At 41.6% G+C, this 15,791-nt stretch overlaps 1 protein-coding gene across 1 annotated transcript in view; it reads left to right on the top strand.

The window, feature by feature from the left end:
* Positions 1 to 15,791, top strand: part of WDR91 (WD repeat domain 91) — a 1,072,555-nt gene that overhangs the window by 548,850 nt on the left and 507,914 nt on the right. Inside the window, exon 7 of the mRNA XM_044087550.1 lies at positions 2,736 to 2,845. Coding sequence (XP_043943485.1) covers positions 2,736 to 2,845 — 110 coding nt within the window. The remainder of the gene's footprint in view (positions 1 to 2,735; positions 2,846 to 15,791) is intronic.

Raw genomic sequence — 15,791 nt, 5'->3', positions numbered from 1 at the left:
GGTCTACTCAGCTGTTCTCTTAAATGGGTACCTCCTTTGGTTGACCTGATCAAAGTTGACACAGAAGTGACTTGGAAAAAGTGTAATGTTGTGACTGCAGTTCCTAGAAAGGCCAAATATGCTGTCTTCCCCAGAGAGTTGGGCTAGTTGGCTAGGCTTAAAATTGCCCATAAGGGCAGTTAGCTTAGTACTAATCTATGAACCTTAACATCCTTGTTTTCTGGGCAGCCTTGAAGAGGGCTGCAACACCCCCACAGCTCATTTGTCCATCCTTTGATAAGAAATCAAGAGTAATGGATAGGCCAGGAAAGAGAGTTTATGCATGCACCATCTTCACTATGGGGTGCTAAACTGTGTTACATATTGGTGGATTTTGAGCATGATATCATAAATGAAATGCACTGTGCCATTAAGACATTGCTAACAGGCCCATCAAAGACCACACATTCAGCTTTCCTGATCATTAACTTCTTCAGTTATGATGAACCTTATGATCCGTATTCTCTGTAATGCCACAGAAAAGGCTACCAGGGCCACCAGATCTGGCATTGCTTTGTACCAGTATGTATGGCTTCACTTCTTGGACTTCACTGAGAACACCAAGCTGTCCTTAATGGACTGTCCCTTTCCAGGTCTCTGCATCTTGAGTTTTCAGATTAAGGAACTGCAGGAACATGGAAGAACAGGGACAAGATTACCATAGGACTGTAAACATGAAATTCAGCCGTCAATATTTCTTTCTCAGGATGATAAGCAAGCAATAATGCCCAACAGTGTGTGTATTACTGTGTGAATAATGCCTGGCCCTGGATGTTATGAAGCCCGACATCGCAGACAGTTAGGACCAAGCCTATTTTCCAGGCCATTTTCCAACAAGGTCAATGCCTAAAAGCAGGAGTTCATGGCAAACTTCAGATTGTTTCATTGTGGAGGTAATTGAGGAGGTGTCTATTTTTTCACCTTTCTGAATGGAAGTCTTTCACAACTGACATGTGAATATCCAAAGATTAGAGATCTTCCTTCTTACCTAATCAGCTCCAGCATCTCTTCCTTTGCCTGATGTCCCAGTCCATCTGTAAATATGTGCAAGGAATGGCATACTCACTATCCTCGGAAGAAACAAAATCATCGTAGCAATTGCTCTATACTGGAAAGGTTTAGAATTTTATAATTTTATTCAGGGTCCTTTTTAGTTTCCAAAAAGACACTGAGCGACAGGCCAGTTTTAGATTTAGGTGGCCATAGCACAGTACAGGTTAGTCCTTCCACATCTGTGAGAAAGAGACTGGATCTGCTCTTGAGACCTCAAAGACACCTACTTGCATGTGAAGATTCCCAGAGTCTAGAATTTGTTTAACACTTCTTGGTATTCCCCAGCCATTGCCATTGTTAAGAATCTTCACCAGAAACACGTTCGTAGCAGCAGCTCACCAGTGATTGTAGGGAGCAAAGACCTTCAAACACCTGGATGACTGTTTTTTATTGGCTCCATCAGTTCAGGCTTTATTTGCTTCCAAGGAGTCCCTGATCAGAATATTGCACTGTCTAGGGATTGCAGTGAACCTTATGCTGCAGCTAATCTGTCCCAACTGCAGTTTGACACCACTTGTGGGGCAGGTATGTAAACGAGTTAGATACTGTCCCTTCAGACCAAAGTGCCTGTTGTCATATCTACCAACAATATTTCTGCTCATCTTTGTCTAAAAGTCTAAGAATAATGTAGCATCTATTCCTGTGGTACATAATCCCAGCCTCCACAAGAGGGTGCTAAAGTGGATTGTCATGGTCTAATGGACTCCTTGTGTGTGCCAAATCAGAATATCCAAATCCATCAGACAGCACCTTCAAGGATAGTCAACACCAGTCTTACATAGTGAGTCCCTTCTGTTTACCCACTGCACAGCATCAGTCACAGTGAATATGTCTGCTTTAGAATAATAGAGGCATTTCAATATGTAGATGGCTCAGAATAACTGGACATCCTCTTAATCATTCCACGCATAGTACCAGACTAATAAGTGTGCTGTCATCATTCCACGCATAGTACCAGATTCTTAAGTATGCTGTCATCATTCCACGCATAGTACCAGATTCTTAAGTGTGCTGTCATCATTCCACGCATAGTACCAGATTCTTAAGTATGCTGTCATCATTCCATGCATAGTACCAGACTATTAAGTGTGCTGTCATCATTCCATGCATAGTACCAGATTCTTAAGTGTGCTGTCATCATTCCACGCATAATACCAGATTTTTAAGTATGCTGTCATCATTCCACGCATAGTACCAGATTCTTAAGTATGCTGTCATCATTCCACGCATAGTACCAGATTCTTAAGTATGCTGTCATCATTCCACGCATAATACCAGATTCTTACGTATGCTGTCATCATTCCACGCATAGTACCAGATTCTTAAGTATGCTGTCATCATTCCACGCATAATGCCAGATTCTTAAGTATGCTGTCATCATTCCACGCATAATACCAGATTCTTAAGTATGCTGTCATCATTCTCCTTTTGGTCTCCTCTTGTTGATGTTACTCTTGCACACTAAGGTTCCTTTTTGTTATGAAATGTTATGTACCATTCCTGTAATACTTATTCTTTTACTAAACGGAACTCCTTTCTTCTGGAAATATACTTCATTTTTTTTCACTAAATGCTGATCAGAGCCAACAAAATCTTTGAGAAAAGTGGACATCTTTTTAATTTAGTTTTCTTTCTTTTTTTAGCTTTTTGCTTTACAGGTGGATCATTCTCAAGTGAAAAAAGATGAGGAAATTATTCATCATAAGCTTCCCCACTATGTGCAGAACATGGATCGTCTGGGAGATGCAGAACTGTAAGTATCTCGTTTGTAACAGCATTACAGTTGTATACTATTAAAATTGAAGTTTGGCAACTTCATTAAGGAAGGGCTGCTGCAACATTCACATGCTTTAAGAAAATGTTATCCCTTTTTCTGGAATAGTCTTTCTTCCTTGGTCTTTCTCCCCGTTTCCTCTGTCCACAGCTTCAGCCCTTTAAATTGTTGTAGTTGCATCCCTCTGTCAATAGAGTGTAGTTGCATTTTTCTAGTAGCTGAGCAAAAGACTAGGTGATCATGTTTCCTTTTTATGCAGCTGAGGGCATGGATGCATGCCTGCCTCTTCCAATGCCACCGTAGCAAAGTGTGTGAGATACAGCCTTCCAGCTGATGGGAGATTAGCAGAGTGATTTCGTAAGCAAATAAGTAGTTAATTACTAAATTAGCTGGTAGAAGGAAATTTTTACTCTTTCTAGTGTACCCAATTGCTGCAGCAGGACTAAGGTGGCTGCGGGGGTGAGCTTCTGCAGGGGTTAAGCCTTGTAGATTCCCTGGGCCACCACATTTAAACTCGTAAATCTCCAAATCACCATAAAATAAGACTAATTACTACTTCATATCTAGCATTATAAAACCCTCTTGTGTCCCATTCTAAGCAAGATAGCTATCGTAGCTAAAATCCTCACTAAATCCAATACCTCCCTTATTGGGGACATCAGCTATCCATCAGTAAACTGGCTGACATGCCCAATGCTGCCTTGAGATTATAAATGCTAATACTGTTTTCCAGATAGTTAACCCTCCTACTAGAGACCCCAGTATCCTTGATCTAGTCCTCACAGATATTGCTGCTTCTTGCACAGCTTCATATGTGAGACCATTAATTAGTAACCTGTTCCATTAAAACTGGTGGAACTTCCTCTGTGTTTGAGGACTTCCTAAAAGCAGGGTCTCGTTAGTTACTTAATGGCCTAAATAAATTCAGCTATAATCCTCCTTTGGATCCCATTGCTAAACCTGCTGCCTATGCTTCTCATTTTTATTCCCACTTAAATAGTTGTATTGCTAAGGCAGTTCCTATCCATGCCAAATACAGTAAGAAATTTAAAGCAAGCCCCGTATGGTGGAATACTCGTATAAATAAACTGTATAACAAGAGTAAGAAATTGCTTAATGCTTATAAGAGGTCTTATTCTACTTACCTTTAGAGCACATTTAAGCAAACTAGTAAAAGTTTAAGGAAACCATTAGAAAGCTCACAGCCGAGTATGCACTTAAAATAGTCACTAAAACCAAAACTAACTGCAAATCTTTCTTTAAGTATGTTAGAAAGTTAAGAATTAAGCCCAAAAGTGTTTGGAGGTAGTTTAAAACTGCACACACTGACACAAAGGAAATAACTGATATCCTGGTTGACAGATTTAGTGCAAAGTTTACTTCACTTACAAGGTATTTCACAGATTGCAGTTCCAGCTAACCTATTTAATTACTAACTGTGGAATAAGTTCTGTCAGTCCTCTCTAAAGCTATGAACACCTCATCCTTGAGCCAGGTAAAATATGTTGCTTGATTATTGGTGCCAAATATGGAATATCCGAAACCGTACTTAACCTCGTTAATCTAGGCTGGGAAACAGCCATTGTAATGCCGTTACACAGGAGTGGCACAGCCGTGGTCCTTGGTAATTGTAGACACACTAGTCTTGCTAACCTGTGCAAAACTCCTGTGAGCACATTATCTTAGACCTCATTAATCAAGACATTGAAAATCTCGTAACCATGGACTCCTCATCAGTTCAGTTTTGCCAAAGGTAGGTCCTGACTCTTTAACCTCATTCACTTTTTGAAAAAATAACCAAAGCAGTGGATAGCAGTTATATATTACATGCAGCATTTTGGGACCTAGCCAATGTCTTTGGTGCTATGTCCCTTGCAGGCTTTATTGCCGGACTTGTAAATATGAATGTTAATCCTTAAGCTGGGCAGTGGATAGCTAAGTCATTATCTGACAGTATCAATGTTGTTAAACTTTCAGATGCCCCTTCTGAAAGTAAAAAATTTACTAGTGATGTACCACAAGGCTTGGTGTTGGGCAATTGCTTTAACATGGGTTACACCATATTAACAACTGGTCCAAGGGCAGTGGGCGCACATTAAATGTGAAAAATGTACCATAGTTCATTTTGGTGAAGAAAACACTTTCACATAACATGCAGGTGGCATACACAGCCCCAGCCAGACACTGTCATAAGGCATTTAAGTACTTTTGTTGATGATAATTCCGTGTCATTTGACCATCTTGTCTCCACAGTAGTTCAGAAAGTCTTCTGTCTGGCTCTTTCTACCAGATCCAGAGAAGTCTTAATGTGTCTGATCTATTGAATATAATGTACCTTTTGGCATGTATTTGTTTAAATGGAAATCATACGTATCGAACATTTGTAATGTTGAGCATTTTTTACACTGGCAGAAGTGATTAAAACTCGTTTGATTGCTTCTGTCAATGCCCATGTCAGATTGTGCACAGTGGGGATCGGACAATTTGCCTTTTTCCCACTGTAGAACAATCTCAGAGTTTGTATATATAGCTAGCAGGAGGTGTGAGGGGTGTAGGGGAGCGTGCCCCATTCAAAAAACGTAACTGTTTTGCTTTTTTTGGTGTTTTAGCTTTTGCTCTTTCGGGATTCCATTCGACATTTGAATACTTCACTGTTTCGAAGAATATCCAGTTAAACATATATCTCAACTTGAGAGACCTCAGAGATTCATAATAAAAAAGATCATCAGTCTTTCAGACCATGAAAGATCCAACCCTCTTTGACCTCCTGTTCCCTCACCAAACAAATGGTACCTACAACACCCAGTTAAAGGAAGTAACCCATCATCTGCAGATAAGTGAGATACATTGGCATGATATCTTTGTATTCCAAAGTATCCCTAACATCTGTAACAAACTTCTTCTACAAGTCAGGCAGAACAGCATCCTTGTCCTCTTCGAGGTAAACCTACCTAACTGGATGGGCAGCCTCAAGTTCTCCCCCCATCTAAATATTATCTTTCTGCCCTTGAGACTAGAGAGAATTTTTCATAGAGTTTCTGGATATGCTTGTAATGGTCTGCAACTGAATTTCTTAGTACTTTCCTTTGAAACTATGAAACCTCCCTTTTCCATTCCCGCTATCCTGTAGTCTCAAGCTGACATATAGTCCTCAACTGTTTCTGCTTCCAGCACCCATTCTAGTAATTGGATCCACTTGTCACCTGCATTCTTAGTGGAAAAAAAGTGCTTTCTCCTAAGTAAACTTAATTGAGTTTGTTTGGTCTGCTAGTAATGCCCCTTCTCATTGCCCTGTCCTTCCTTTGCAGCATAATCTTGTCACACCTTCCTTCAGGGATTGTTACATACCCATATGTTGTGTCCACATCTGTCTTATTTTAAGTTTGAAAAAGGTTTTTCCTTACTGTCCTCCTTGTACATCATACCCTCAGTACCCCTTACCATTCTAGTTATTTTTCTCTGCATCCTGTCCAGTATTATGACTTTCTTTTTCCTAGAAGGGCTTCAGAACTGCTCAAAGTACTCAGCTGTGGTCTTAAAGTTGTTCATAATGCTGCATTACTACCTTCCTGTCCCTCACAGCATTTGGTTTAACCTCACTGCTACTGTCCCAGTTTTTCATTTTTTTCACTGTGACTTGACCACTTGTGCAGTTTCTCTTCAATCATCTTTCCCCAAGGGCAGTGCTGTACAGTTGTAAGAGGTGAAGTGTAGCTGCCATCTCTTTGTTTTGCCTCTATTCTCATACCTGTCTTTCTCATGCTTGCTGCCTCGATATTCACCATGATTTCTTGTTTTGGTTTGTTATCTGCAAACAGATTGATCTTGTTTTCCATGCATAATGTTAAGTCCCAGATGAAGATATTGAGTAGGGCTCATCCCAGGACCATTCTTTGCAGAACACCACTTGTTTACCTTTTATTTCTTGTCTTCTGACCATCTACACAGTTTGGCTCACTCCTTTACCTGTCTTATCAGCAAAAAAACTTACAAAGGCTTTGCTGGTATCCTGTTACCCCATTCACCTTCCTTCCTTCCTTATGTTCCAGTCATAGAATTGGAAATGAAAGTCTGGCATAATCTTCTGTGCGAATACAAGCTGGAACTTGTTGACCAGCCCATTTAGCTTAAGGAACATTGTACACCTTGACCCCAGCAGCATCTAATTTGTTTTCCCACCATTCAGATCAGAAATCAAACAAGAAAGTCTGTGTCCCTTTAGGTGGAGATTGAGTTAGGTAGGAATACTGTTAATACCAAATAGCAGGTAAAAAAATCATCATAAAATGAGGATGTCAATGTCTTAAAGACAAAATCAATTAGCCAAAATTAAACGTATCACCTACCTAACCTAAGTAACCTGCCATTGGTGTATCACTTGATTTTCAATTCACACATTCACCAGACATTACAAGTTAGATGTCTCCAGAGCTGGTTGTACTTGAAATGCTGTTCGTCATATTCTGGGCTCCAGTTCAACACCATCCATCTTATCTTCTTGAGCTTTGACAGGCTTCCCATATGTAATGGATGCTGCAACACTGAACATAGTACATTTGTGTAGGCAACTTACTGTAGCAGTCGATCTTTGAATAGATCACCATTGCAGTACTAGAACCCTCCCTTCACCCCCCTGAATAATATTTTACCGAGCCGGGGGGGGGGGGCTCTATTTTCCTTTCCTTCCAACAAAACTGGGCTGGAGTGCATTAGGCTTCATACTCCCTTTCCCGGGGCAAGAAAGCTCTGAGTTTTGTCGTATCTTTATATTTGTCTTGTATCATCCTGTCATGGAAAGCGTGGATGTATGTTGTGTAAGGAAGGTGCCTGAAACTTTATATACTGACAGGACATACTTTATCCTTAGCAGGGTCCTTACCACATGTAATGGATATTGCAGCAGTGATCTATTTGAACATCCACTGTTATATTAAGTTATCTACAGAACTGTACTTTATATTTGCTAGTCTTGTTTGCTGCTTTAAGCCTTCTCCTTCTGCATTATTAACTTTGTATTGCTAACTGCTTGCTGTTTCTAATTTTGTAAATTTCATGTCCCCAGAGAAAGTCATCAGTGAATTGTATTGTGGCTGTCTGATTCCCTCAAGGATGCTCTTATGTAGTGTGTGTTTTGTTTGGGGGAAGAGCATAACATTAAAAAATGTATTCATTTGCTTCCTTTGATGGCAGAAGAGTAACTTTTTTAAAGCATACAAAGTTGTAGGATATCGGTAGATCTGCTATTCCTAGTGAGACAAGATCTTCACTTAGAAATCCAGGAGACAAACGTATGACAAAAGGGAAACAGAAGTGTCTCCTTCAAAATACACACACACACACACACACACACACACACACACACACACACACACACACACTCTCACACATATATATACATGTATATATTTAAGGGTAGAACTTGGTTAGGCTTGTAAGGGCCCTAGGGCCATTAGCCTAGTAACTTCCTTTGATGCTGTGATTTACAATTAATGGAACTAGGGCATATCACAGGTACTCCTGAGTCTCTGATGTAAACGGCAAATCTTTTTAAGACTCATTCAGTAGAATCAGAGCTCTTTCTACAATTTTTAAACATTCATAAACCTAGTGCACAGTCCCATATAAAGGCTGGGCACTAAATTAGTGGTTGACCAACATGACAACATGATAGGAGTGCGATTCATAAAGCTGAATAGCTTTCCTGCTGTATCTGTGATTGATTGGTCAAAGTAGGTAATTGGGGACATTGATATGTGTACAGTGCCATCCCCTGTACTCCCCCAGAGCAGCTGCTTACTTCTCCATGCATTCATACTAGCATACACACACACACACACACACACACACACACACACACACACACACACACAGTCAGTCACATACAGACACTAAAACTGTTTTGCGCACTGTCTCGCACACCGCATACAGACAGAGTCATGTACAGGCATTGACATACTAACTAACCTGCACATACTGTAGCGCTTTGCGCACACACACACACACACACACACACACACACACACACACACACACACACACACACACACACAGTGCTCCTTGGCCAATTTCTTACTTATCTGCTGTTGCAGAGTGGTGTAGCTTGTGTCCATGGACCCTCAGTAATGGCAGAAGCTGATTCTGAAAACCTTTTGTCCCAATTGCCATGATCATGGAAAATTTGTCATTAACATACACTGCTGATGATGGAACCTCTCCCGTTGGCAGAAGCTTGGCTATGTCCAGATTTGGTTTGTGACAGTACAGTTGTCTGCACCAAAATGCAACCTGGGTTGTTTCCTTGTATGCTTGGAATTGCTCCATGCTAATAGCAGCATTACTGCATGGAATGTTGAGCTGTTGCACTCCCTTTGTTTTCCTTCCCTTCTCCGCAGTGCACTGTATCATTCAGTTTGTGAATTGCGGACTGTACTGTGGATCCTCTTTGCATACCAGCTGTGCACCTTGTCTCTTCCAGTTTTGCGGTTGTGTACAGTGGATATAAAAATGTTTACACACCTCTGTTAAAATGCCAGGTTTTTGTTATATAAAAAAATGAGACCACAATAAATCTTTTCAAAACTTTTCCCACCTTTAATGTGACCTATAACCTGTACATTTGAAAAACAAAGACATCTGTTAAGGTTAAAAATATTAAAAATAAAAACATACAGTAAGCTGGTTGCATAAATGGTACACACCTTTAAACTAATACTTTGTTGAAGCACCTTTTTATTTAATTACAGCATTCAGTCTTCTTGGGTACACACCTATCATCAATTAAGGAGACTCTGATTAACCCCAGGTAAAGTTCAGCTGCCCTAGTAAGATTTTCCTGACATTTACTCAGTTGGCTGCTACAGCAAAATCCATAGTTAAGAGCTTACAAAGCATCAAAGGGATCTCATTGTTGAAAGGTATCAGTCAGGAGAAGGGTGCAAAAATAATTCCACAGCACTGGATATACCATGGTACACAGTGAAGATAGTCATCAGAAAGTGGAGAAAATATGTAACGACAGTGACGTTGCAAAGAACTGGACATCCCCCCAAAATTGATGAAAAGACAAGATGAAAACTGGTCAGGGAGGCTGCTAAGAGACCTACAGCGACACTGAAGGAGCAGCAGAATTTTTGGCAAGTACTGGTTGTGTACTACATGTGACAAAAATCTCCTGTATTCTCCATATGTCTAGGCTGTAGGATAGGGTTGCAGGACTGAAGCCTTTTTTTACAAAGAAAAACATCCAGGCCCTGCTAAAATTTGCAAAACAATACATCAAGTCTCCCAAAAGCATGTGGGAAAATCTGATGAGACCAAGGTTGAACTTTTTGGCAGCAATTCCAAAAGGTACGTTTGGCACAAAAATAAACATTTCACATCACATCACCAAAAGAACACCATCCCCATAGTGAAGCATGGTGGTGGCAGTATCATACTTTGTGGTTGCTTTTCTTCATCTGGATCTGGGGTTTTAGTCAAGGTGGAGGGAATAATGAACAGTTACAAATACCAGTCACTACTGGCCCAAAACCTTCAGGCATCTTCTACAAAGCTGAAGATGTAGAGGAATTTCACCTTTCAACACGACAATGACCCCAAGCATACATCCAAATCAACAAAATAATGACTTCACCAGAAGAAAATTAAAGTTTAGGAATGGCCCAGCCAGACCCCAGACCTAAGTCCAATAAGAAAGTCTGTGGGGTGACTTGAAGAGGGCTGTGCACAAGAGCTGCCCTCGCAATCTGACAGATTTGAAGCACTTTTGCAAGGAAGAGTGGGCAAATATTGCCAAGTCAAGATGTGCCATGCTGATAGACTCCTACCCAAGAAGACTGAATGCTGTAATTAAATCAAAAGATGCTTCAACAAAGTATTAGTTTAAGGGTGTGCACACTTATGCAACCAGCTTATTCTATGTTTTTTATTTTTTATATTTTTCCCCTAACAGATTTGTTTGTTTTTCAATTGAATTGTACAGGTTATAGGTCATATTAAAGGCGGGAAAAGTTTTGAACTGATTTATTGTGGTCTAATTTTTTTATATCACAACAACCTGGCATTTTAACAGGGTTGTATAAACTTTTTATATCCACTGTATGTCCTGAACTGTGGCTTACTAAGGAGCCTGTGCAGGGCATAGTACATGGTGGTTACTGTATCCCAAATCCCACACATCTGAAAACAAGATGATGTTCGTGTTTCACTGTTGCAGTCATCACATTTGGGTTATTTGCTTGCAGTAGCCCTCAGTTGGCTTGATTATCAAAGTCTTGGGTCCTGCGTTGGTTGCTGTCTCATCTTCCATGACGTCAGGTCTTCAGGGGTGTAAAGCATGCAGCCAACACCATTACATCAGTCTTTCTTGCCGTGCGGTGCCCGAAGCAGAAGCAGTTTGCAAGTGCCGGTCGACCAACTCCTGAAATTTTCATTTTCGAGTTTCAGAACCAAAGTCTTCAACTAAAGCTAAGTACCCCGTTGGGGAAACTTTTTCTTGCTCGTAACCAATGTCAGTAAATGTCAATAATTGTATTTCTTGTGGAAAGCAAATACCTCATAAAGATTTTCATTTGTACTGTATTCCTTGCCTAGGCCCTGACCACGATGTACCTCGCTATCGGTAACTATTCATCATCAGTACGTTTTTGCTTCTAAATATTTTGGTACTCTGTTCAATTATCCAGATATGTCTTCGGTAAGCCTCCCGACTACCGATATTCCGAATAAACACAAAGATTAAGACAGGCCGCCTAGGTCCAAAGCTGCCGACGACACTTCTCCTAAGCTAGTCGCCCGTTCGCCGGTACTCAGTGAGGCGCTTTTGTAGCCCCTGATACCAGCTACTTCAGATTCGCAGGTCTCTACTGAGACTCATTCGTATGCTGCGAGATGCTTCAACTGTGGAACCTGCAGATGTCTCTACCTTGGATGGGTCCGGAGCCACTGTGCAGGCACCGGCTTCTGAGGATGTATGCAGGCCTACTGACTTGCATATTAAACCGACGCCATCTTCTTCTTCTAGGCCTAAAACTCGAACCATGCCTAGGAAACCGACACCCAGACCGCATGGTCAGGCCTCTATGCCTAAAAAACAAATGATAAGAATGGCTGAAGACCTTATTACTTTAATCAGGAGAAGCCAACCTTCCCCCTCTAAGAGACCTAGGACTGAATTTGCTTATGATTTCTGTCTCCTCTGATGACCAGGATTTACCCTTGTGTACCTATGAGGATTGTGATGCAGAGGACTCTATTCCATCTGCTTCTCCCCCAGAGGATTTTTCTTTTGGTGAATTCTTGCATACTCAGAGGGAGCATTTTCACTGGGAAAGCCAGAATTACTCTGATTCTAAAAAGAGGCTTAGAGACTTCTTACACCTGCCCCAACACAGGCCTTTAGCTATCCCTCCTGTGCTGGACATTGTTGACGATGCCTTTTCGGAATCTAGCTTGGCCCCTGACTCTTTACCTCCTGCTCCCAGAAAACCTGATAGATATTACAGAGTTCCTGATTCTCACAAATTCCTTTTTAAAAATCCTACTGCGGATCCTGAGACCATTTCACAGGGACCCAAGGGCATTAAGGCTACTACTGCCAAAAATCCTCCCCCCTCTGATAGAGATTCCAGGGTCCTGGGTAGATGGGGTAAGAAGGTATACACCTCTGCAACCTTGACCATCAGGGCCTTAAATTGCCAGTTTCATATGTTAAAGTATCAGCAGCATATTATTGGATTGCTTAAACAGGAAATGATGTTGATGTCTGATTGTGCTGAAAATAAGGACTTACAGGATTTAATGCATTCTGCTGAACAGGTTGGAAAACATACTGTGCAATGTAGTTTTGATTCACTAGAGGCATCTTGCATGGCTGCTGTCACCGGGTCTGTACTTAGAAGGCATGCTTGGCTTAAGGAGCAGTCTTTGCCAGATCATGTTAAAACTAAATTGCTGGATGCTCCCTTAAATCAGGATCGCCTGTTTGGCAACAAAGCAGAAGAAGTTCTTAAAAAGATGGAGGAAAAAGCTAAATCTATGCAAACTGTTAAAGATTTCTTACAAGTGCAGCCTCCTAGATTTAGTAGGCATTGGCCCTCAAAAAAATTGGTCCTTTCCTGCCACTTCCAGGCCTTCTCAGTTCAAACCCAGACCCAGCAGAACAACCAGGCTTCAGTCCCAGGGTACGCACAGGACTAAGCAGTGGGGGGCTCCCACTTCCAAATCAGGGAGTAGTAAGACTCCCCACTATAGTAAGCTTTCTCAATGACTTTAAAACTTCCAAGCACTTCTCAACTGATTGCTCCTTTAGGGGGAAAGATTGCTCATTACCCAGGACAAATGGGTTTTAAACATAGTTTTAAACATAGTTTCTCAAGGATACAGGTTTCACTTCCACACGTTACTAACCCCAAACGGTTGGCAAGATCTACCCCCAAATCAGTGGGCAGAGATTCAAAAGCAAGTAATCTCTCTCTTAAGATTAAAGGCTATTCAGACTGTACCAGAAGAGGAGAAGGGACAAGGTTTCTACTCAAGACTTTTCCTGGTACCCAGAAAAGACAACTCATGGCATCCTATCCTGGACCTGTCTGTCCTAAATACCTTTTTGGTGATCCCAAAATTCAAGATGCTAACACTTCAACATCTGCTTTCCATGATAGGCAAAGATGCCTGGTTGGCAACACTAGATTTAAAGGAAGCCTACCTGCACATCCCAATCAGGGAATCTTGCAGAAAATACCTATGCTTCAAAACAGGCTGCATGCATGATAAGTTCTCTGCACTGCCCTTTGGCTTATCTACTGTGCCCAGGGTATTCACAAAGTGCCTAGCTCAAGTCATTGCATTTTGCAGGCAAAGAAATATTCAAATATACCCTTACCTGGACAATTGTCTAATTCAGGCAGAAAGCCAGGACATACTTCTGAATCATCTGGCATTTGTGCAAAAGGTGTTAACTTGTCTGGGGTACACCATAACCTAAAAAAAATCACAGCCGGTACCCTGTCAACAAATTATATTCCTGGGACCAAGATTGAACACAACTTACCAGATGGCTTTCCTCACGCCAGTGAAACAAATTCATTTGACAACTTACTTCAAACTAGTGGCCACAAAAACCCTGCTATCTGCAAGGCAAATACTGCAAGCCTTGGGGTTCATGGCCTCGTTCATTCTACTAATTCCATATGCAAGACTGCATATGAGGAAACTACAGTGGTATCTAAAAAGCCTATGGTGTCAACATTCTCAGGATCTAGAAGCAATGATTCCTATCATACCTTGCCTGCGGTTAGAATTCCTTTGGTGGTCAGAGGCCTGCCACCAGAACAAGGGACTACCATTCACTCTACCCCCTGCCGCCCAAACCCTAACAGACACATCAGACTATGCATGGGGATCGCACCTAGCAGGGAAGTGCATTCAGGGCAAATGAAACCAGAGTCAAATGCACCTGCATATCAATCAAAAAGAAATGTTAGCTGTACAGAATGCTCTGACAGCCTTCAAAGACCACATTCTTCCAGGACAATTAATGGTAAAGATGAACACCACCACTGTTATGTGGTACATAAACAAGCAAGGGGGGTACCCATTCTTACCCCCTCTGCAGACTAGCCATGGCTCTGTGGAACACAGCCTTGAGCTACCAAGTTCATCTGCAGGCTCAATTCCTGCTAGGAAAACTAAATACACTGGCAGATGAACTAAGCAGACATCTCATGGACCCACACGAGTGGAAACTGGAACCAAAGATTTTCAACATGTTGATCAACAAATGAGGGATCCCAGATACAGACCTGTTTGCCTCCCCCCAGAACTACCAATTGGACAAATTCTGCACAAGGACTCCCCACAAACAAGCTTGGAAAGTGGATTATCTGTCCTTCAGCTGGAAAAATCTGTTGGTTTATGCTTTTCCTCCTCTATCTCTACTCTCCAAAGTACTACTAAAGATCAAACAAGACAAACCAAGGATGGTTCTGATTCCACCAGACTGGCCACGCCAACACTGGTACTCCCTCTTGCGCAGTGTGTCACAGCTGGCCCCATGGCACCTACCTCAGACCCCTGCCCTGCTGTCTCAGCAGGAGAGCCAGATTCTGCACCCCCAGCTTTAAACTCTGAACCTAGCAGCCTGGCTATCTAATCTCTCCATTAACATCCCTCAGTAGACAAGTGTTGGATGTAATTTTGGAGGCAAGGAGGCCTAGTACTAGAAAATCTTATGCTGAAAAATGGAAAGATTCTGTGCCTGGAACCAAACTCAAGGGATGGGCACAGCAGCACCCAATTTACCTCAGATTCATCAATACTTAACTGAGATGCTTCACAAGGGCCTTTCCTTTTCCTCCATCAAAATTCACGACTCCGCCATTTTAGCTCATTACAACACAGAACCACCCCTCTTTTCTCACCCACTACTCAAGCAGTTCCTCAGTGGGGCCAAAAACTTAAGACCACCCAGGAGAGCCCCAACACCAGCCTGGGACCTTAATTTTGTATTGGAAAAACTCACTCTTCCTCCTTTTGAGCCAGCTGCAACTGCAGAATTAATATTCCTTTCTTGGAATACAGCTTTCCTTTTAACAATCACTTCAACAAGAAGGGTATCTGATTTACAGGCCCTTATGGCAGTGGAGCCTTTCATCATCTTTCATGCGGACATGGTGTCCCTCAGGAATAATCCCTCTTTCATGTCCAAGGTGGTATCCAGTGTGGCTCTTAATCAGTCCATTCATCTGCCAACCTTCTTTTCTAATCCACAGAACAAAGGGGAACAGATACTGCACTCCTTAGATGTGCACAGACAACTTAGATTTTACTTAGACAGGACTAAACCTCAAAGGAAATCTGAACAACTGCTGGTGGCATTTGCTGCAGGGGCAGAGGGCAAGGCTATTTCAAAGCAAACCATTTCTAA

The sequence above is a fragment of the Protopterus annectens genome, chromosome 11.part0, assembly GCF_019279795.1.
Source record: "Protopterus annectens isolate FY-2018-M chromosome 11.part0, PAN1.0, whole genome shotgun sequence".
Taxonomy (NCBI): Eukaryota; Metazoa; Chordata; order Ceratodontiformes; family Protopteridae; genus Protopterus; species Protopterus annectens.
Note: the sequence above shows the minus strand (reverse complement) of the source record. Positions and strands in the feature narration are given on the sequence as shown.